The sequence below is a fragment of the Aethalodelphis obliquidens genome, unplaced genomic scaffold (genome assembly GCF_003676395.1).
Source record: "Aethalodelphis obliquidens isolate GAN/ISIS:26980383/991018 unplaced genomic scaffold, ASM367639v1 scaffold2, whole genome shotgun sequence".
In the NCBI taxonomy this organism is placed as follows: Eukaryota; Metazoa; Chordata; class Mammalia; order Artiodactyla; family Delphinidae; genus Aethalodelphis; species Aethalodelphis obliquidens.
Genome location: NW_020837946.1, coordinates 44,934,040 through 44,956,159, shown reverse-complemented (window position 1 = coordinate 44,956,159; position 22,120 = coordinate 44,934,040). Strand labels below are relative to the sequence as shown.

Genomic DNA, 22,120 nt, shown 5'->3' with positions numbered 1-22,120 from the left:
TGCACTGTCAGGATGGGATCATTTTGTACAGTTTACAACGTGGACAGGCCCTCAGGGGAGGGAAAGCCTAATTTTTCACTTTCTGGTTTTGCTTGGCTAATCCTAGATTAATACTGCCTACAATAAAACTTGGGTTGTCCTAACAGATTCTGAGAAAAACAAAAATCAGATTAAAAAATATAATTTAGTAGAAGAATGAGATTCTACACAAAGACCTCAGCATTGCAATGTACATTCACCACCCCAATTCAAGACAATAGACTTCAAGGACTCTTCCATTGACTTTTAAATTCCATAAAGCACTGAGATTTTTCTTTTCTATTCTTCTCTTTTTACTAATATAATAGAAAGAATACACCTTTGACTACATCTTCACATTATATATTTTTTCAAAAACACTTTTGGATCTAATCTGTGGGATTGTCTTTACAATCATTTTATGAGACATGAAGGAAAATTGGAATCATTACTTTGTATTCACATTTTGTTTTTTGATGCAGTGTCACACAATTTTACTTATTTAATCCTACTTATTCACCAGAAATTGCAACAAATCGTTTTTGGCAGTTAAAAAAATTAAACCTACTCTCAGTAGGTTCACCAGTGGAAACAGTGAAAATAATGCTTCAAACAAATATGTAATTGAGAGGGAAAAGAATGAACTAAACCTAGCTACTCCGATGTTTTCATTGATGAGGAAAACACTCATTTAAATATAAAGTTTCTGATCTGTTTGAAAGCATTTAGGGCTACTAAATTCAACTTAATACATGGGGATTGAAAGAATGGGTCCTGGAATCAGATTTCCTGGGTTTGAATCTTGGCTCTGTGTTCACTAAGCATGTGGTCTTTGGGAAGTCATTTTACTCATTTGCAAAACAGGTATAGCATTAGTCATGCTCACAGGGTTGTAGTGAAGATTAAATAAATTACATGTACATGTTATATATTTTACTTATATATTCTATTTTTATATATTATATTAAATACATATAAAAATAAATACATACCAATAAAACTTAGAATAAGGCTGGCACATAGTAAATATTAAATAAAACCTGCTATTATTATTATTATTATTCAGGGCTTTCTTTATTGTTTTAATTATGGACAATTGTCCACAATTATTTTTTCATGAAAATAACCTTCTTCCTACTAATAAAATCAAAACATGAAAACCCAATTCATAATTGAGCACCTTATGTGCCAGGAACTTCATCAGGCATTAGATATTTAGTATTTTTCAAATTTTATTTTGAGATGATTGAATCTCTCTGCATTAACACTCTTTAGGGCTAAGTGCTTAAATGACACAGTCAAAAACAATTTCTGAGAATATTTTAATTGTGGGAGACACTATTCCTCTTCCTCACTCAACCCCATTCCTTGCCTTTATCTATGCAAACTAACATTTATAAGCCAAGCATTTTCTTATAAGCTTTAAAAAAAATTATCTTTTGGATGGTGATCCAAAATAAACAGTTCAAATAAGATATCCTTTGGGAAAATGTTAATAAACTTGCCCTGGCAAATTATTTGAGTTTCCTTGTATTACTTTCATTTGGCAGGGATTTTAAAAAAAAAAGAAAAGAAGAAAAATATCATAAAACTTTACAGATGGATATTTTTATTCTAAAGTGATGATTTTCTTATAAAACCACTATTCCAGGTTGAGAATTAAGAAGCCTTTAATTTAAATTTAGATTATATAAATTAGACTAGAAAAATAATGAAATCACCAGAAAGCTTAGAATAGGTCAGTACTTCCTGAGCACTTACTTACTGAGTGAGTACCTTCTCTTTGAGACTACATGCAAGGTACCAGAGAAACAGTGACCACCAGAACAGACACAGCCCTTTCCCCATGGAACTTTCATTCTTGCAGAAAATATAAAATAATAATTATGAGTAATCAAGTAAATTATCATAATAAGTAAATAACTACCAGAAAATAATGAGAGAAAATAACTGAACTAATGGCCACTTCAGGAATGTGCCCATTCAATATGACCCATATCTTGGCCTTCTTTTTCAATATTTTAAAATTCTGTGTCTTAAGATTTCTTTACCCCAAACTCTTGATGCCCGCTTCCCCTAAGTTCTAAGCTGTTGAGAAGAGGAAATGAGAAGTGTTCTCTTCACCTTTTTTAGCCAAAGAGAACAAAATTTAATTACACCAATGTAGTCTTGGACAAAAACAACTAGGAAGAGAGCTAACACCATGGTTAGCTCTTTTTGCTAACTAGTATGGCTGCAATCATTAACGATTTGGTGAGATTCCAAAACCCACAGCCCCTAGAAATTTTCCTGGATTCCCTACTTGGAGAAACACTACAAGCAACTTACAGCACACTAAATCAGAAAGGTTGGCCTGGAAAACCATTTATGTAATTTCTCTGCCTTTGTTTTGGGGAATCTTCCAAGTGAAGTGTCTAGAGAATCAGATATAATTTTGAGCAGGGTATGCTAACGTGGCTTCAACAATGATTTTACTTTTCTTGTAATTTTGTACCTGACATCATTTTTTCCAGCGGTGTGTCATGCTGTCCCAATTGACTGTCTGGCCATATTTTGCTCTGGTGTCTGCTATAGCAAAAAGTGCAGATATAAAGTTACCTTCTTCAACCTGATGTTAATTTCAGTGAAATCTCTCAAGATGCATCCTCTCCCCTTTTCCTCCGCTAAAGCTATATGATTTCAAAGAGTCCATCAGTTCTTGATTATATTTTGAATAGGAAAGAGTAACTCTCTGATATTTTAAAATATTTCAAGAGACTTATTTTAGCTTAGGCTTTCTTCTTAATTAGTTAGTCATCACAATTAATAACTAGCTAACATATTTCCTTCTTATTTCTTCCGTTCCCCACCATAAAAATACGTTTTTTTTGAAACGTACTTTTATTTGAAGTACACTACTTCAAACTGGGAGATGGAGAGGGCCAAAGAATTTTCATACAATCCTATGCAGTTTGATCACATAGTGCCTCCAATTATAACCTTTAGCTGTTGGCCTCTCACTGTTAGTCATACCCTAACTGATATTTTAGGAGTGACCATTTCAGCTCACACCAAGCAACAATCAAGAGTGATACAACCCAGATGCTGAATCTAGGTCAATGAGGCTGCTCACTTTGGAGCTGACCTTGACCCAAACAACCGAAAACTGGATTCCAACTCCTACACACAGGGGTCCTCTCAAGAATACTATTACCTGTTTCTATATATTCCTTGGCATACTCAACTAACCCAACCGGCATTTCTATACTTCTCCGGGGAATTTAAACCAATAAAGCAAGCAATACGAAAAAAGCCATTCAACATTTGTCTTACATTATGTGTGGGGTGCCTGTATTTGTGGAAGAGGAGGAAAATGTCAGTATTTTGATGACTTGATTATTTTACATTTTTTTTTCCTTTTTAGAATTTTTACTGCAAGGAAATTGAGTCAAGGGAAGTGAAACAGTTCAAAAGTGTAAGAACTCCTCGTTGAAGTATTTTCTTCTTATGATACTCACTTATATGTCATTTAAAAATTTTTAATCCCCAAAATAAAACAGATGAAAATCATGATGCATTTCTAGCTCAATTATTTAAATTGATTTTGAAATTAACTTTTGACTTTCTTGTCATTCTTTCTTATCATCCTTGGCAAATTACCTGTGTTTCTTTCCATTTAAAAAAAATTTTTTTTTTTTTTTTAGTGGTCTCTTACTTGTGATACTTGTGGTAAACACAGAGTTTGACTGTTTTCAATTTGTTTGCTAACTAGTTCTATTGTTTACTTTTTTTTTCAATTTTAGAAATAAATTCATAACATCTGGAAGTCTTAAAAACCAATTATAAATCCAAAGACTTCCTACGCTGGAAAGAATGACCTTCCTTTATTCAGAGTGATGGAAATACTGGGAATAATTAATTTATTAAAAATTACATGAGTTCTAAAGGATACCAAGGAAATAGATTACTTCACATGCATTCTGTTGGATTAAGTGTTTTCTATTGTAAATCATGACACTTGACACATTAATTGCATACTCTATGTAAGGCACTGTAGTAGTTACTATTGGGTATAAAATGATGATTAAACCTGAATCTTGCTTTCAGTAGCTTTCAGTCTAGCAAGAAAGATAAAACACCATAAATTAAAAGAAACTAAGAGCCATGGGAAAGCTAAGGAAGATTAGAGGAGGAGGAGAATTATCTCAACATGGAGGATCAGAGAGATTTCCTAAATTAGGTGATGTTTGGGTTGGGTGTTAAAAATTGAGTAGGACTCGACCATATGGAGTTGAGGAAGGCTCGTTTCAGACAGGAAGGCAGCATAAGGAAAGGCATGGATACAAATAAATATGTTAGGTATTGGAGAAAGAGAGCCATTTGATTCTCATTAGCCAGATGTTTTGACCTAATCACTTCATGAAATGTACCTAAGATCTGTGAAATGATGAAGGGTAGAGGCAGATTCTTGGTATGGGTCCTGTAAATTTTAAGAGATTCTTATATTATTAAACACTTAACTTTTCCCACACACTTTTATTTATTTACTTTTCAGTAAGTCTAAAATCTCAAGGGGAACAGCATCATGTGGATTGTGTGTCCAGTGGCCTTCGCAGGAAGATTGCTTCAGAATTTGGCACAAACCATGCCACTGTTTCCATGAGCACAAGTGGACTGACTTTTCCCCACATTTTTTTTGGTTTTGTCTGGTTTGCCACCAGGAGTCACTGTGTTCTTTGCTTTGTATACAAAAGAACATTTCTTGCCAAAATAGAATTCAGTTTTATTTCAGGTATTAGCGTCTTCAGTTTTAAGAAAAGCTGGGTGGTACTCCCTCTTGTTCTGCAGATCCCACTTAAGCCAGCAAAAATGGCCTTGGACCACAACCTTCCAGACATATCTGCATTTTAGAAATTCTATTCCCAGAGGGCGTCCACATGTACCAAGATGGCAGAAAGAGAATGCCTAATATTTCAACTACTTCATTCCAATCCAGTCATTCTTTTTTTATATTTATGACCTATTACCTATGATCTACACAGGACTGTTTGCTGCTGTGCATGATTTTTACAAGAGTGGTTTTTTTTTTTTTTTTTTTTTTGCGGTATGCGGGCCTCTCACTGTTGTGTTCTCTTCCGTTGCAGAGCACAGGCTCCGGACGCGCAGGCTCAGCGGCCATGGCTCACGTGTCTAGCCACTCCGCGGCATGTGGGATCTTCCCGGACCAGAGCACGAACCCGTGTCCCCTGCATCGGCAGGCAGACTCTCAATGTGCATGATTTTTAAAAGGGGATGGGAATAAAAAATAAGAATATCCTATAGGCAGGAATAAAATAAATACATAAATAAACATAAATATAAAGCAAAGTTACAAAAATGGACATTGTCACATGAAAGCTAAGACTCCCGAGGGCAACACATCCTTTGGAACAAAAGGAGCCTATTTACCATAGCTTCCTTCCACCAAGAATCTAATATTGGAATTATTCCATATACCAATAACATGCCTAAATATAAAGCTTCTTTAAACATGATTTAATGTATAGACAAAAATGCAGTCTTCAGACAATCAAGCAGAGTATTTGTTACATGAGCAGTAATGCTGACCTGAAGAGGGGTTAGTTGTACAGAGTAACAGTCATAATAAGTTACACCTGGAAAGGTCACATTTACCTCCATTTATTTGGTGAGAGAGAAGCAGGTGGCTCTGAATTTCTTTGTCCTAAAGAATTATTTGGATTAAGAGACCCTAAATATGGCCCCCCATGGAATATCTGAATATAAAAATATTGAGAGAAATTAAAATCACTCTCCATTTGAAGCATGTAAATCCAATAAATTTGGCTTTGGCCTATCTCATGCTTCTATCAGAAGATCGTAATTTGGGCTTTCTTTTTATCTTCAGACAGAATTGGCTTCATTTGAAAAGCTATTGCAGCTGTGTTGGATACTGCTGAAAATTCCTAAGTATGACTCAGATGACAAATTATATTTGATAGAGAGTCTGGTGGGATTTGCAGAGTGGAGCTTCAATCCTGAGAATGATTAAGTTAACTGAAGACCCAACAGGGAACTTCTGAACTCCTACAAGATGTTACTCCCAGACTCTGTGTCACCTTTGTGACAAAATTTATAAAGTAATCACACTGTTCTGAAATGAGTCAGTATGTTAGGTAATGAGATAGATTCCAATTTTCTGTGAATTTTCAAATATAATTACAATAATTATGATGGCAAATAAATATCATTGAAACATAAGTATATAAAGACTTCATTCCAGGAGGACATAATCATAATACTTCATAAACTTTCACAATTCAAACATGTACATTAAAGCAGTTTCCAGGGGACTTCCCTGGTGGCGTAGTGGTTAAAAATCCACCTGCCAGTGAGGGGGACACGGGTTCCATCCCTGGTCCGGTCCCTGGTTCTGTCCCTGGTGCCACATGCCACGGAGCAACTAAGCCTGTGCGCCACCACTACCGAGCCTGCGCTCTAGAGACCGTGAGCCACAACTACTGAAGCCTGTGTGCCTAGGGCCCGTGCTCTGCAGCAAGAGAAGCCACTGCAACCAGGAGCCCCTGCTCACCGCAACTAGAGAAAGCCTGCGCACAGCAACAAAGATCCAATGCAGCCAAAAATAAAAAAATTAATTAATTATTTTTTTAAAGCAGTTTCCAGGAAATTTTACTTGCTCAAATTTTAGTCAATCTTTAGAAGTATATGTGAATATATTAAAAATATATTTGCATATATATAAGTATATACACAGACACACATATAGACACACAAACACAGATGTGAATTCTCTTGCATGCCCTAAGATTGAACTCCATCATTCAGTATAAATTAATGAGGATTTACTCAAAACTTCTAAAATTACAGCAACACTGGAAATTAAATGATGATCCAAAATCAGAATATTTCTTTTTAAATTGGTCATTAACTCTACAACTGTATTCTTTCTCCATCTTTTTACAATCCCTCATTAGAAAAAAAAAATGTATTCACCCAATTCCTAAATTGCATAAAAATATTGTTACCACATCAGTGACTAACTCAAGTGGAAAACATGGTGAAAAAAAGTTGGAAAGCATGCTATTTAATTCCAATGAGTAATTTTGAGGTCATGTAACCTCATTGAACTTTCTGTTCAATCTTGGGGTAGTTTTCAGCTGAAAAATACCAGGAGAGAAATGCAGAACCTCAGGCTTAACAGCAAACGATACAAAAAATAGATAAGAATAGAGATACTTAGTGTTTCCAAAATGAGTACGTGTAGCACACTTCATTTTACTAAACATCAAGGAAATGTGAGTCCTGTCCAAAAGTAAAATTTCTAGGTTAAAGAGAAGTGGTTATCAATATAGTTCTATAGGAACAAAAATAAGGGGACAATTAACTCTACTTTAGGGAATAAGAGGAAATCACAGGGTCTTGAAGAACTGATCATAGTAATCATTCAGAAATTTGCCTGTCATGTCCCACTACCAATCTCATTGCCTCAATCTTAGATATACCTGTGGTTAGAAGTGCCCCAGTCATTCAACACAACATGACATCTGCAACCACATTTTGGCTCTACTACACACATATTGGTATTTGTTTACATTATTTTAAAGGGAACACATCTCTCCAAACCTGTTTTCACCACATAAAGTGAACTGACCCACCTCTCTAGGAATAGCAAAGAAAACTTGCATTGTATTTTACAATTGTAAATTATCCTATTTTAGGCTGCAATTCTGCTATGGATTCAGTATATTTTTAAGTGAATCCTACCACAGATACATTTTAAATGGTTTTACAGTGATTTGAAAGCATATAGAAAATGTCCATTAAAAAATGCACCTCCTTTGCTTAAAGAAGAAAGTTATATATGAAGCAGTATGAGAGAGAGAGACAGACAGAGAGAGAGAGACAGAGAGAGAGAGAGAGAGAGAGGGAGAGACTTCTCTTCCATGTGTTTTTCGTGACGGAGATAATTGATTTTCTTATCGCTATTGTAGAAAGCACTGCTGACATTCACTGGCTTACTGAATTCATCACAGCTGTGTTTATGCATCTCTCCCAAGCTCCATTTTCCACTGAACTGGAAAAGACTTGAATTTTTGTTTGATAATCTGCCACACCCTTGCTTTCCCTCATCTTTTCAGTTACCCTCTTCGTTAAAGGAGAACCAGATTAATCAGTGCTTTAGTTGGTGCAGGTGTTTAGATTTGTGTTAAAACTCTAAATGTGATCCAGACAGCAAAATGACATGTCTCTGTGAACTGGTTAATATCAGGGAATCAGGAATGTATAGAAATCAATGTGTGTCTAGATTACTACAAGGACATCAGCCCTTGGACTGCATAATAGAATTCAACACTATCTGTATTTTGTCCAGTTGTGATACCAGCTGAGATCCACATCCATCTAGACACCTTATTAGAAAACATTTTGACATGAAGAGGAAAATAAGATCTGGGACATAGAATACAAAGGATCCTGGTGCAGGACCTCCAGATATGCTTGCGGTAGTGAAGAATGCCAAATCAGAAAATCTGGAGTATGATATTTATCTCTGGATCTCTCATGGATACCTTAAAACACAACAATTATTTTTTTATGCAAAGTATCAGCTAACTTTTTAAAAATGAGTACATCAATCATGAATTTTTCTCATGAGTATAAAACTTTTATTTGAATAGATAACCAAATTAAGAATTTTAGGACAAACCAAAAATACAATAGAAATTGTATATGTAATGCCTGAAATAAAGCATAAAAAGCATTATTTAAAACTAATGTATCTAATTTTCCCCATTGGAAACCAATTCTAATGAAGAAATTTAATAAATTTCAACTTTTATTGATCATGTACATAAGATAAGATAATGAATACAGATATATAAATTATTTTATGCAAGTGTCAGAGACACCAGGAGAAAAATGAATCATGTTTCTGAATTGGTTTGAACACAAGGGGATTTTTTTTAATATAAAGTGAAGATGATTGAAAGACAGAAAAATGTATATAACAGTCTTTTCCCCCAACAACTCCACTATGATCCAATAGCAAAGCTTATTTTCATGACTGTTCAATTGTTACTTTTTTTCCCTCAAGTGGTGTATCTCTGGTCTAAAATCAGAAGATGTACAAGAGATTGGTCCAACTAGTTTTCTTTTCCTGTCACCAGATGATGTCATCTACACTTGGACATCTTTGTGCTTTTAGTAGCTGGGCCTGTAGGGAGGCAAGTGTACAACTGTCCTCTCTTATAGAATAGATGTACACCTACAATTATACAAATAACATGTAAATTGAGTGAAAAAATTGTGTAACATGAATTGGGAGAAAGAAAAAGAAGAAGATGAAAACAGTTTTAACGGAGGAAAGTCTTGAACTGGGTATTAGAGAAGTGACTTCCATGAATTGGTGTGAGATGGGGAGAATTTTACGTGCGCATACATGCATGGAGATGGGCATGGCTAAGTTGACATGGAAAAAATAAAATAAATGCATGTGACCTTGATTAGAATTGAATAGCTCATGTAGAATAGAGAGATGAATGAAGGAACTATGGACTGATGATTAGGGTATAAAGAAATATAGTGATTAATAGAAATAACTTGGTACTGTGGACAAGCACATTTTTCTTGCAAAAATTTATCAAAGACCTATAAATAGTAATTGCCCCTCTTTAAAATATGACCCAGAAATTACTCCCCATATCCAGAAATACATTGAAAATCTATGTTAACGTGGCCTGGAAATTATACATACAAAAGTCTAAATTGAGAAATATTTATACTAATATTTATACCAATCTAGATAAAACGAGAACTTTTGGTACTCTTTTGATATTTCATGTGATAAGCTCTTTCTCTTTCTGTTTCTTACAAAGTCAAGACATGAAGGGCTAAATTTTTCTCTAGAAAAATCCGTTTCAGCTTTTACAAGCAGTACAAAATTTGCACTCTCACAAGGAATTACTCTTTGGCTGGCTAAAGAAATTTGTGACAAATAGAAACAGCTATAGATTAGTAGCTAACTTTTAAGGTGCCATTCAAACATATCTTAGATACTTAGTCTTTTGACATTTGCCTGAAACTGAATTTCCAGGACCCAGAGTGGGTGGACAAACAGAGGCTTTTCTTCCAGTTAATCTTTTACAGTTCCCTATTTAAATTGAGTTAGGGTGGATTCTGGCAAAATCCCAATATAAAAGTCTTCTAGGAAGATCAGGTTGGCAAATTAGTCATGCCCAAGAAAAGGGCATCAAGAAATTTCTCAAAATGATGCAGTTGTTAATAAGGGGAGATAAAAAAATACCCACATCTAAGTCTTTTATTAAAACTCAAGGCAGAGCTTTTTGATATACATTCTTAAGTTGTGCAAAGACACGTATGACTAAAATATGAAACAAACTTATACATACACATATAGACACAAGCTCCAGATGTGCAATTTCTCCTAAGTTGTGTGTTGTGTCTTCCATAAGGGAAAAAGACATATTAATCATTTCTTTTACTGCTCAGGGGATGGGTGCTGCTCTCATATTTCAGAAAGGGGCTGGAGAGCGAGGGAAGCCAAACTTTTTCCTATTTAAGGCCAAAGCACAGGAATCTCAGTGGCTGAGTTTTATGACGGGCCCGGTGCTGAAGGGCAGGGAACAACTGATGGTGCTACTCTGAGCTGCTTTGCTTTTCTCCTTTTTGCACAAAGAGTCTCATGTCCGATATTTAGACATGATGAGCTTTGTGCAAAAGGGGATCTGGTTACTTTTCGCCCTGCTTCATCCCACTGTTATTCTGGCACAACAGGAAGGTGAGTAGGTACCGATTTCAAGAAACTTTACGGGGTTTTTGCCTTTACTTCTCTTTACAAATCAATATAAAGGGGAAACCAGTCTCCTAAAAGCCAATTTCCTCTGTCAGCTCCCAGCTGTGAAACATAGAACCGACCAGGGTGGTGCTTTTTACATTTGCTTAAAGAGGATACTGTCCGTTTTGTATTTAAAAGTTCTCTGGTTGTTGAAGATAAAGATGTTCTTGTACTAACTTGTTTTCACGTTAACGGTACTGGAAACTTTTTTAAATGGCTTTACAAAGTTCCCCTCCTGGATTGTTAACATCGTGGAACGCTTCCCTAAGCAGTCTGGAAGTTATTGGTCTCTTGTTATACCTTTATGCTCTCCTTTGTATGCTGGATTCTTTGTCAGCATAGGGCATTAAGCATTGTTTACCCAGTAAGATAATGCATCTGAAAAATAGCATGCATTAAGGATAGTCTAAAGGAAAACACTACACATTATTAGAACCACTGAAATATATTTCTGTAAAATGGCAACAAGGTAATATCTGCAACGTTCTTTAAAGGTTCAAACTGTAAAAAAGTTTCATTGTTCCTGTTTGTATTCAGTTTCAAGCACTTACATGGTTGATTAATACGTATCTTCTAATAATTTATTGTTAAGGGCCTAGTGTTTTCTGCATGTTCTACAGTTTAACTGCATTTACATTGACAAAGAGAATATTTATGAAAATATTTTCAACAGGAATGTTTGACTTTTCTGCAAAGAAGGTAAAGATATTAGTACTCTTTGACTTCAAAAAGTTGATTTGTTCTATTTTCTAATAAGTGCAAATGATGGTTCTCATGTTCTAATTTCCTCAAAACCATGTTTGGTTCATTATCTTACTGTGTGAAAATATTTATTTTAATTCATATGTTTCTCAGAGTCATTAAAATACCAGACATATTGGAATTAAACCTTTCATAGAAATAAGTCTTTAAATGCTAAGTTTGAAGATACTAGAAGAAATCATTACACATTCATTTCTATGTGCACATAATACAAAAATGCTTACATTTAAACCTATAGTTTTTGCAAACATAGTGTCTGAAAACAGTTTTTTATTTTTAATGTCAGATATCTTTAGTGTCCTATAGGTTGTATATGGAAGTAGGGGGGAAACACCCAATGATATTTCTTCAGTTATATTCAGACCATGGCCACAAACGAAAAGAAACATCCATATTCCTTGTTCCCTTAATTTCCTCTCCTCCTTTTTCCTCTCCTCCCTTCCTTTCTCCACCTTCTTATCTCTCCACCCCTTTTGACTCCTTTAGACCTCTTCCCCCTTGTCATTCCTTCACTCATCACCCCACCCCCTTCCTAGGCAAGACCATCTCTCCTCCTCCTTCCCCACTTCCTCTATCACCCCCGCCCTCATCCCCTAGTGCCCACCGTGTGGCTTCATCTCTTTTCTTTCTTCCCTCCTCTTGTCTCCTCCCCCTTTCTTTCCCTTGAATTCTCAATCCTCTTTCCTCTGTTCCTCTCCTCTTCTCCTCCCCATTCTATTCTCCCAGAAGATGCCACAACCCCTAGTCCTTCCTTGGCTAAAATACCAAATGACTTCTACCACACCTCCACCTCAATCAAGACTTTTACCTTTTTAAAACTCCTTAAATTCTGCTAATTTCTGGGAAAAAAATCACAAAGTTCTTATTTGTTGGAAAGACTGCAAACATTTAATGTTTAGTTCAAAAGAGTGACAAAATATTTGTGGTTGCCTCGTGGTTACAATCTTTTATAATCATTATGACTATTTTTCTTCTCAATCCCACTTCAGAGGGCAAAAAAGTGTTTGATACCTACAGGATCTTTATATCACATAAGTTCTTTTTATTTTCCCTTTTCCCTTTAGCTGCAGAACATAATAAAAAACTATGAAATTTTGCTGATCCATTTGTATGCTTTTATGCTCAAAAGAAGTTGTAAAGGATTTTGTTCAGTTTGCTGCTTTTGTTTCTCATGAAAAAAGATGTTTAAGTTTTTTTTGAGATAGTAACATCTTATGTTCCCTGGAGGTTTTACAAAACAAGGCCAAAAATTGCTGGTAGATTAGTTTTGGGGAGGTTACAGGAGGTGGTTGAATATACAGCACATTGAGAATAGTCATATATAGTTCTGGGATATGGGTTTCTTATAAATGCCCTGAGAATCCCAGAAGCAGAACAGCTCCAATAAGCACTAACTTCTAGTCTACTCACACGAATATTCTAGAGCATAAAACATGTCCTCACAAAGAATTTTGGTCTTTTTACAAATCTGTGAAAGTTCTATCTAATTCATGTATTTTCTTCTACCAATGGAGAAATATGTTCTATTTTATATTTCCTGTAATTTATAAACATGCCAGATTTTAAGCACAAAGACTTGCCACCTGACAGACAGTTACCATTTGCATAACCAATGCCAACATAAATGTTACACAGCTGGATTCCGTACTTTATAATGAGATTTTAAAATATCACGTGTGTGAATTTTAAATATTAAACACTACTTTCCTAAGAAAATAGGTATATTACTGATAAAATATTGTCAAACACACATACTCAAACACAAACACATGGTAGCAATATTCAAAGACTTTTAGGAAATGGCCTTGAATGTTATGACCATTTTCAAAATTCCATATATAACTATTCCACATATAATATATAACTATTTTTGTGAATATTTGTCAAGTTTCTGATTTTTTAGACTATTTGACATATTTTAGTTACTGCTTATTAAATAGATAAAAGGATAAAAAGTTATTACTAAGTAATATTGCTTCATTAGGGCAGGGAGATAAACTTTATTTTAATTAAAAGTGTTCTAATGTTTGAGCTTATATTTAGTTACTCGGCTAATTACACTGTGATAATGAACTGTGGGCATTTAATTGTTTTAGAATTAAAGTCCACTGTAAATGGACTCAGAGAAATCAGTTCCTTATCACAGGTTATGAGAGTCTATTTTCTTTTACACTAACTTCCATTATGCTTTAAGAGGGGATTTGTTACTGATCAAGCACACTTTGAATTGCTAAATCTACTTTTTAAATAGGAGGCTTATCTAAAATTTAAGCAGAAATTATCTTCAGCTCTGTAAAAATATAAATTCCAAGAAAATAAAGTATTGGTACAAAATTTTGTGTTTTTCATTAATGATACCTTGCATTTCCTCCCCACCTCTAGAGTATTCAACATCAGATGATCTAAAGGCCTCTAAGAAAATAGATATTCTGATTAAATTCTGAAATTAAACATCTCTGTATTGTAAGAGAAAAGAACAAAGCCACTGGAACAATTCTGGAAAAGGAAGACTGTGGTTATGTGCTTCTAACTAATTCAGATTCTTGGGTTGATGTCTTATCTACAGGCTCATTATAAAAAATCAAGAACCACTGGATATGAGTTTTCTAGGAGTAGAGTTGAGACTAAAAGCCCTCACAAAAGCCTCTGTTCCACACCTACAGAGTTGCATGCCAGAACTTGAGTAGTCACTCAGGGAGAAGAGTGCCATCTACTGAAACCCCATGGTTTCCATTGTGGATGACTTGTGCAGTGTTCCAAAGATTATGTAGCTCAGTTCTTTCATTCTGTAACATCAGATGATCTCACCACCTTGAAGTGATTAAAGTGGATTGCTTAAGAGTTAAAGTTTTAAAGATGAAAGATGTTATTGCCTTTGCTGGACATGAAGAACATTTGTAAAGTTTCCAGGTCTACAATAACTTTCTGGAAACGTCTCAGTGAGCTGTTTCTCGTAAAACAGTTTTTCTTGGAAAAAAGTGTAGTGCTGTTGTTTTCTACATTCAAAAGAAAAAATAAAATAAAATAGAAAAGAGAGGGGTGGTATGATGTAAAAACATCTAGAGTTTTCAAAAGGGAAACTTGGCCTGTTTCATGTCAAGATGACAACGGAAAAAATAAGATAGCAATTCTTACACAAACCATTTGTTAACTGCAGTTTGGGGAGTTACATTAAACACTAGAATTTCTGTCTGTGCCTAATGAAAACACAGCAGAAATGGATTCCTTTCAGATTAACTAATAAAACCGTTGTATTTTCCATGACTGAGGTCAAGAACTGCTGTTTAAAATGTAATCTTAGTGAACAAAATGAAAAGTTCAAAGAAGAGGGCAAAAATTAAAGTGCTCCAAAGATGTAAACATTGAACATAAAGGATTCAGAACCTATTAAAAATTAAATTTGCTTTGAAAAGTCACATTAAGAAATTACTGCTTCAGTAAAATGGCATTTATTTTTCCAAAACTTTGTTTTCTGTAGTATTTGGTGTGGAGGATAGCAAACAGGGACTGTGTTTCTCAAGTTAATTAAAATCAGAGAAACACTCTGGAGCTGCCTGGTATGTTCATAAATGTCCAGGTTCAGAAGGGAAGCTTTTAATGTAGTTAGAAGTTCATTAATATGAATCATTTAGTAACTATATTTTCTGAAAATCAATCTTAGACATCCTAAATATGTTGTTTTGCACTGGATACATAAGCCTTATCTGTTTATTGTTGTTGCCGCTGATAGGATCCTGCTTCTCTGTATCTAGTAAAATGTATGCTGAGTTCCCAGTCCCAGTTAATCCTGTTGGTGGTCTGGATGTCATTAGGGTGGTCTTGGAGATTAAAGTCTTTTTCATAAGGTCAGGAGAAAATAAACAACAGAATTCAACTCCAGATAGTATCTTCTTGTTTTGAGGCCAGATTGAAAAGATATTCTGCAGAAAAATGTTATTCCTTAAAAAAAACAAGAAATAAACCCATCTTTTTAGATTCTGATTTTAAGCATGCAGTATTTAGAAACCATAATGGGACAGAGCTTTGAAGTTAACTTCTTTAATCCCACCCTGCCCTTGAAACTGCAGAAAGGGAATCGAATGTAGTAGTTAAGAGTATGGAATTTAGAGACAGCTTTCCTAGGTTCAAATATTAGCTTTACCTCTTACCATATAAAACCTTGGGAAAATCACTTCATGTCTCTGTATCTCAGATTTCCCACCTGTAAAATGAGGATTATGACAACACCCACCTCAAAGGGCCTGTGGAAAGATTAAGTAAAATAGATATATGAAGCGCTCAGAACAGGGCTTGCAACATAAGAGATACAGATACAAACTCTGCCTAGTATTAGTTTTACTAACACTGGAAAATAAAATTACTGTAAGGAAGAAATTAAAGTACTTAATGATTTAGTGATAAGGAAGGTAAGAATAACATTTTGGTTATTAGACATAAAACTTAAAGATGTTTGCCAACTGTAATTATACAAGTAGAATATATTTTCCTCAGTAATCCTATAATTGATCACTAATCAGATTATATTATAATGTAATTGCTGATTGTTAGGTATATGATACTTTTAATTCTAATTCTCTAATATTTTTTATTTTTCACAGGGCAAAATATTAACCACCTTAAAGGAAATTTCTAATTGGAGACATAAAAATCATATAACTATAAAGAATAAAACAAGGAAACATCTAGAAATGATGATTCATAAAATTTCTTGGTTTTGGGTTTTTGTGGGTTTTTTTGTAGGGGACAAGAATAAGAAGAATCTACCTTGTCCATGCAAAACATTTTAAAATTGAAATTATCTATCTACTTAGGTCTACAGATATTTCCTTCAATCCTTTTTGTTAATTCATCTAACATACTTTAACATACTCTGATTAATAATAAGCGGCCAAAACATATTTATTAAAATGTGTGTTCTTCAAACATAAGTATCATTTAAAAGCCAAACATATTTCAGTTGGAAGCTATATGAACTCCTTTTGCTCACACTTACAAAATGTTCAACTTTCTACAGTAAACAGGAAAATAATGTTACGATAATTTGCATATCACATCTGTTATTTTTAGATTTTCAGATTAAAGAAAACCTACTCTCTGAAGAGGATTCAATAAGAAGAGAAGAGAAAAAAAATTAAACTTATCACTCAAGCTAAATTAACAATTTGATTGGATGCTTTAAGGCATATTATTTTTACTCCAAAAATGTAATTAAGACAAACATAACTTGCATTATTTTTTAGTCACTACAGTAAAATTCCATCAAATCAGCATAAATTAACATTTGAAGAATGGAAACCAAAACAACAAAAAGGAAAGTTTTTAAGAACATCTGAAAATATTAACTTATGTTACTTGGTTTTATTTTTCTCTAAAGTTCCAAAGCAGAGAGCTAGGAAATAAAAGAGTCAAAGAGTGGATTATGTCATACACTAACTTCATTTTGTTTTATAACTTAGATGATGATTTAGTCTAATGCATTGTTTGAGTGACCACAGAGAAATTTATTTCAGGACAGTTCTTTGTACTAAGGAACAGAAACACTAAGTGACATGAGAGGTGGGGTTTAAAATTAATTACACATTGGAACAGGGAGACTTAGTTTAAGCAATAACAATAAAGGAAGTAATTGGGAGATCTATTACTTGTCCAGCAGTAAAAATGAGATTATTTACTTTTTCTTTAACATATTTACAAAAGTACGTTATCTTATTTTTTTCATCAAAGCTGCTCTGAATTTAGATATCTAAGAAAATAAGGGAATAATATGAGATGACTACTGTTTCTGAATTCCATTTTCTATTTTATTTCTAAATGCTGCAAGTGGCTAACTAGAGCATTTTATTCCTCTTGAAAACAAAACATTTTTTTCCTTGACTCTGCCATGATTTTCTCATATATAACTAGGCTATAGTCCTAAAACTGAGGACCGTGAGACATCTGTGTAATAGGTTTAGCTTCTGAGAGAACATATTGCCAACCATATTTTGTCATGCACAAAACACAAAGTTAGAGGCAACTACATAAAATTCTCCATTCTTTCAACAAGGGTGACTGAGGTAGAACTGCAGAGAAAAGTCTGACTTTCAGCTACAAGTTTCTACAGGAACTGACTTTTCAGGAGAGCCAGATTTCTTTCAAATGAATGTGAGATAAGTTACGGCAATAAACAAAAGTGCATTAATTCTTACTTTTCAAGCATTCCACCTTTCTTCTTTTATTTAGAACAACATCACCTTAAAAAAAAAGAGAAGTACACCAAATTAACTCAACCTTTATATTGAGACCTCTATGTTTTAAAAAGCATAACACACATGGCTTCTAATAAAATTTGGAAAGAAAAGGCTAGATAATTTTCATTTATGTAACACTGAGTTTAACCCCAATTCTAAAAAAGGCATTTACAACTTTAATGTCAATATTATGCTCATTTGTTTAAAAGTTTGCAGAGCGAATGTAAGATACCGTATCTCTAGGTTGTGATAGTACCTTCAATGAGACACAAATATAGGAGGATGAATACACAAGGGAAAATGTTTTATGTTAATTTTAAAGCAGAATAAGAACATACGAAGACAAGATATTTAAAATACAACATGCTTGACCCTAGTTTTAACTGTTATCTTCATTTGTCTTTAATATGCCATCAGTATCCAACAGCTAATTTTTATAAAACAGGTCCTATGTTAAATATAGAAAGATATTCTTGACCCAAAGACAAAGAGCTAAAAAAAGTATTCGTATAAACTGGTCGTATCTTTTTCTTTTGTTTCTCAGCTTTATTGAAATATAAATGACAAATGAAATTGTATATATTTAAGGTGTACAACATGATGAGTTGATATATATACACATTGTGAAATGATTACCACAATCAAATTAATTAATACATCCACATAGTTACGTGTGTGTGTGTGTGTGTGTGTGTGTGTGTGTGGTGAAAACACTTAAAATCTACTCTCAGCAAATTTCAAACATATATTGGCCTATGGTCAATATTCTTTATACTAGTGATATCTTCAAGGAAGCTGAGAAGCCTGATATCCACATTATTAATGAGAAAAAATCTTGAGCTAAAACTAATCTGTTGGGACACTTCATATAATGTTAATTTAGAGAATTTTTTTAAAAATAATTCACCTTAAGAAAAGGGAGCCAGTGTAAAGTTTGAAGAGTGTATGTCATACAATTTTATTAAACAACCTTCCATCTCATCAAAATTTTCATGCCTTTTCTGAAAACCAGTGAACTTAGTTCCTAAATATGTCATTTCTGCTTAGAGAACAAACTTAATGCCTAGATCCTTTAAATTACTACTGTTCATAATAATATGAAAAAGATTGCACTTCTCTTAAGCATATCTTTCAAAACACCATTTAAATAGACCTACTTCATTCACATGAGGTAAGCATTTTGGCATTCAGCTTTTATGCTCACAAAGTATAAAGGAATGCTCCTTTAAAAGCTTAGACAATATTTCTTTCCAATGTTCTCATCTGTTTCAAACATGGAGGAGGAACTATAATAACTTTTTAAAATAAGCAGATTCTTTCTTGCCTATTTAAAATTGCAGTGAAACAATCATACTTTCTTTTATTAGCTGTAAACACATTGGGTAATTGTAACAAGAAAAGACTTTTAAACTTCTTGAATCCATCAGGGGTGTGGCACAAGATGATTAAAGTTGTATCTGCACACATAGATGGAAATGAGGAGAGGAGGTATGCTGTAGAGTCCCTAGATTCTAAAATTCTCCTTTTTCTGTGAAATTTTTTTACTGAATCAGCCAAACCTCTATACTCAAAATATTTAGCATTACTTCAGGTATGGAGAGGATATAAAAACAGGAACTTGAAGAGGTGATCTTCATGGCTGTATGTAGTATCCAGGTGGAAAAATCTCAGGACTCTCTCAAAGGCCTCTTGGCCACAAGGCACCAAAAATTGTTCTTAAATGACTTGCCTTCTCCCAAGCAAGCCTCTTTCAACAGACAAAAGTTCAGGCTCTGAGAAAATAAAATTTCACTGTTTCACAAAAATATAAATACTGAACAAGTACGTGATTTGTTGTTGGCAAAAATTTTTGCAGATGTTTAGAAACTTGTAATTTATTTTCTCAGTTACTGGCAAGCTATCAAAGTAATCCTCAAGAGCTAAAGTTGTATTCAAGCACAGTCCACAGCTAATGCTTTAAGAATTGAGACCTGGTTTTATTTTGGCAACCCCTAAGCTGATTCATTGTTAATAGCTGCTGAAATTTCAGTATCGTACATAAAATTAGGAAACAAGTCTAAAATTTTCGTTGAAGCAAATTTTTGACCATTTTAAGCCACACATACACATGATCATGATTCATATTTTTCCTTATTATTCCTTGCCAATTTTTGTTTTAAAAACTTTTTTTTTTTTAGTGATTTGGAGACCTCTTTACATCCATATGAGGTATACAATATATTATATTATATCATATTATGTTGACCTACTAATGCCCAACAGAGCTAGCAGTGATATTCAATACATACAATAAGACTTGTTAAGATTTTCCCAGGAATCTGGAAGAGTTTTATGTTGCCAAGAGTAATTCAGTTTTCCCCTGAATTTCTCAACTAGGTTAATAAAATCCAGAAAGTCTTCAGAGTTAGTGACAAAATCATCTTTATAGTTTAATGCTCCCATCTATAGTTGAAGCAAAGAATAGAAATTAGATAGCAAAACTTGTTTTCAATTGCACAATTAATAAGTAAATGTTTAAGCGATTGTCAGATTTCCACTGGTATTAAGTTCTCACTACAAGCAAAAGTAAAATACCTACCGGCCCTAAGGAAAATTTACCTTGGTATGCCAATTTGTTGTTAATAAACAGATTTGGTATTTAACGCAGTCTCTTACTACTTAGCAAATTATGGAGGAAGACCATGATATTCTTCATAATTTAATTTTTGGATTTTTTTGAATGTGCAAAATATTACATCATCTCTCTTATTTTTCAGTTGTTGAAGGAGGATGCTCCCATCTTGGTCAGTCCTATGCGGATAGAGATGTCTGGAAACCAGAACCATGCCAAATATGCGTCTGTGACTCAGGATCTGTTCTCTGTGACGACATAATATGTGATGACCAAGAATTAGACTGTCCCAACCCCGAGATCCCATTTGGAGAATGTTGTGCAGTTTGCCCACAGCCTCCAACAGCTGTGAGTTTAAAGAAAATCTGTACATACTCAAGATTCATATTTAAACACATGAATAGTTCCTATGTCATAGGAGCCTGAAAGGAAGTGAAAGTAATGTCCAGCAAATAATCACATGGGTATTACCAGTAAAAACCTGTTAAAAACCAGGGATTGGATGCAATTTAGGATAAGAAATTGGGACACACTTCATGGGAAAATTGTTCCTATCTATGTCTTGTTTAATCTATATCTTTTCCATTTATTAGCCCACTCGCCCTCCTACTGGTCAAGGACCTCAAGGCCCCAAAGGAGATCCAGTAAGTAAACATTCTACAGTGAAAGGAAATTAGTTCCTTGATGAGTTTGCTTTCTTTTTTTCCCTTCTAATAACCTTTCCATATTTGAACTTTCATCATGTATACATTTCCTTTAGTACCACATATTTAAATAATGACACATGATAACTCAAACTGAGAATCCATAATTGTGCATGTAAAGACTCAGATTTCCCCAACTTTGTATAATGTCTTCATCCTTATTATTGGTTTGAAAAATAACATATAGGTCAATATACAAAGGAATAAATTACACTGAAATTATACACATGATTTGGGTACAAATGTATAGATTCCTGAGAAAACGTATCCCTTATGTTGATTTCTTATAAAGCATAGAAGCTACAATTTAATAATGATTCTAAATCACTAGGACTTTTCAGTGTTTTGTTTATTTTTATCTCTGATTTTTTTTTAGGGTCCTCCTGGTATTCCTGGGAGAAATGGTGATCCTGGTATTCCAGGACTGCCAGGTTCCCCTGGTTCTCCCGGCCCTCCTGGAATCTGTGAATCGTGCCCAACTGGTAGTCAGGTAATAAATTCCAGGACTAAAAGAGTGTCCTATTTAAAACTACCTGGTTCATTTTCTTTTCTTTAGTCTATATGACATCTCACTTCTGTGGATTTCTTATATCTATTCTCTGATTTTATGTATTTAACAAATTCCCATCTAGTGCTTATATATGCTAGGCACTCTTCTAAGTGCTTTATAAATATTCACTTTTCCTCATAATTCTAATGCTATTGCTACTATATCTTTGCAAAATTTCCCAGCTTCTAAGCAGGCATATAATATATGCATTAGGCTTGAAAAATGAACCATCAACTCCCCAAAGAATTAACCTAGAGAACTTAGGAATTGCTGTAACTATTCCCCTTATAATCCTGATGGTAAAGCCTCTGAAAGTCTGGACAAAAGCAGTTGAAGAGCTATGAGCACTCCTTAATGACTTCAAGTCCAGAGGATTATTCAAGCCTATGCAACTAC

The 22,120-nt window shown here is 34.1% G+C and overlaps 1 protein-coding gene and 1 pseudogene across 1 annotated transcript in view; one reads left to right on the top strand and one right to left on the bottom strand.

Annotated features, from left to right (window-relative positions):
• Positions 1 to 4,557: 4,557 nt before the first annotated feature.
• LOC113605003 (60S ribosomal protein L35a pseudogene) lies at positions 4,558 to 4,895 on the bottom strand (annotated as a pseudogene).
• A 5,725-nt stretch (positions 4,896 to 10,620) lies between these two features.
• COL3A1 (collagen type III alpha 1 chain) overlaps positions 10,621 to 22,120 on the top strand; it is a 38,779-nt gene continuing 27,279 nt past the window's right edge. Inside the window, exons 1-4 of the mRNA XM_027126173.1 lie at positions 10,621 to 10,810; positions 20,616 to 20,818; positions 21,064 to 21,114; positions 21,551 to 21,664. Of these exons, the coding sequence (XP_026981974.1) occupies positions 10,732 to 10,810; positions 20,616 to 20,818; positions 21,064 to 21,114; positions 21,551 to 21,664 (447 nt within the window). The 5' untranslated portion in view covers positions 10,621 to 10,731. The remainder of the gene's footprint in view (positions 10,811 to 20,615; positions 20,819 to 21,063; positions 21,115 to 21,550; positions 21,665 to 22,120) is intronic.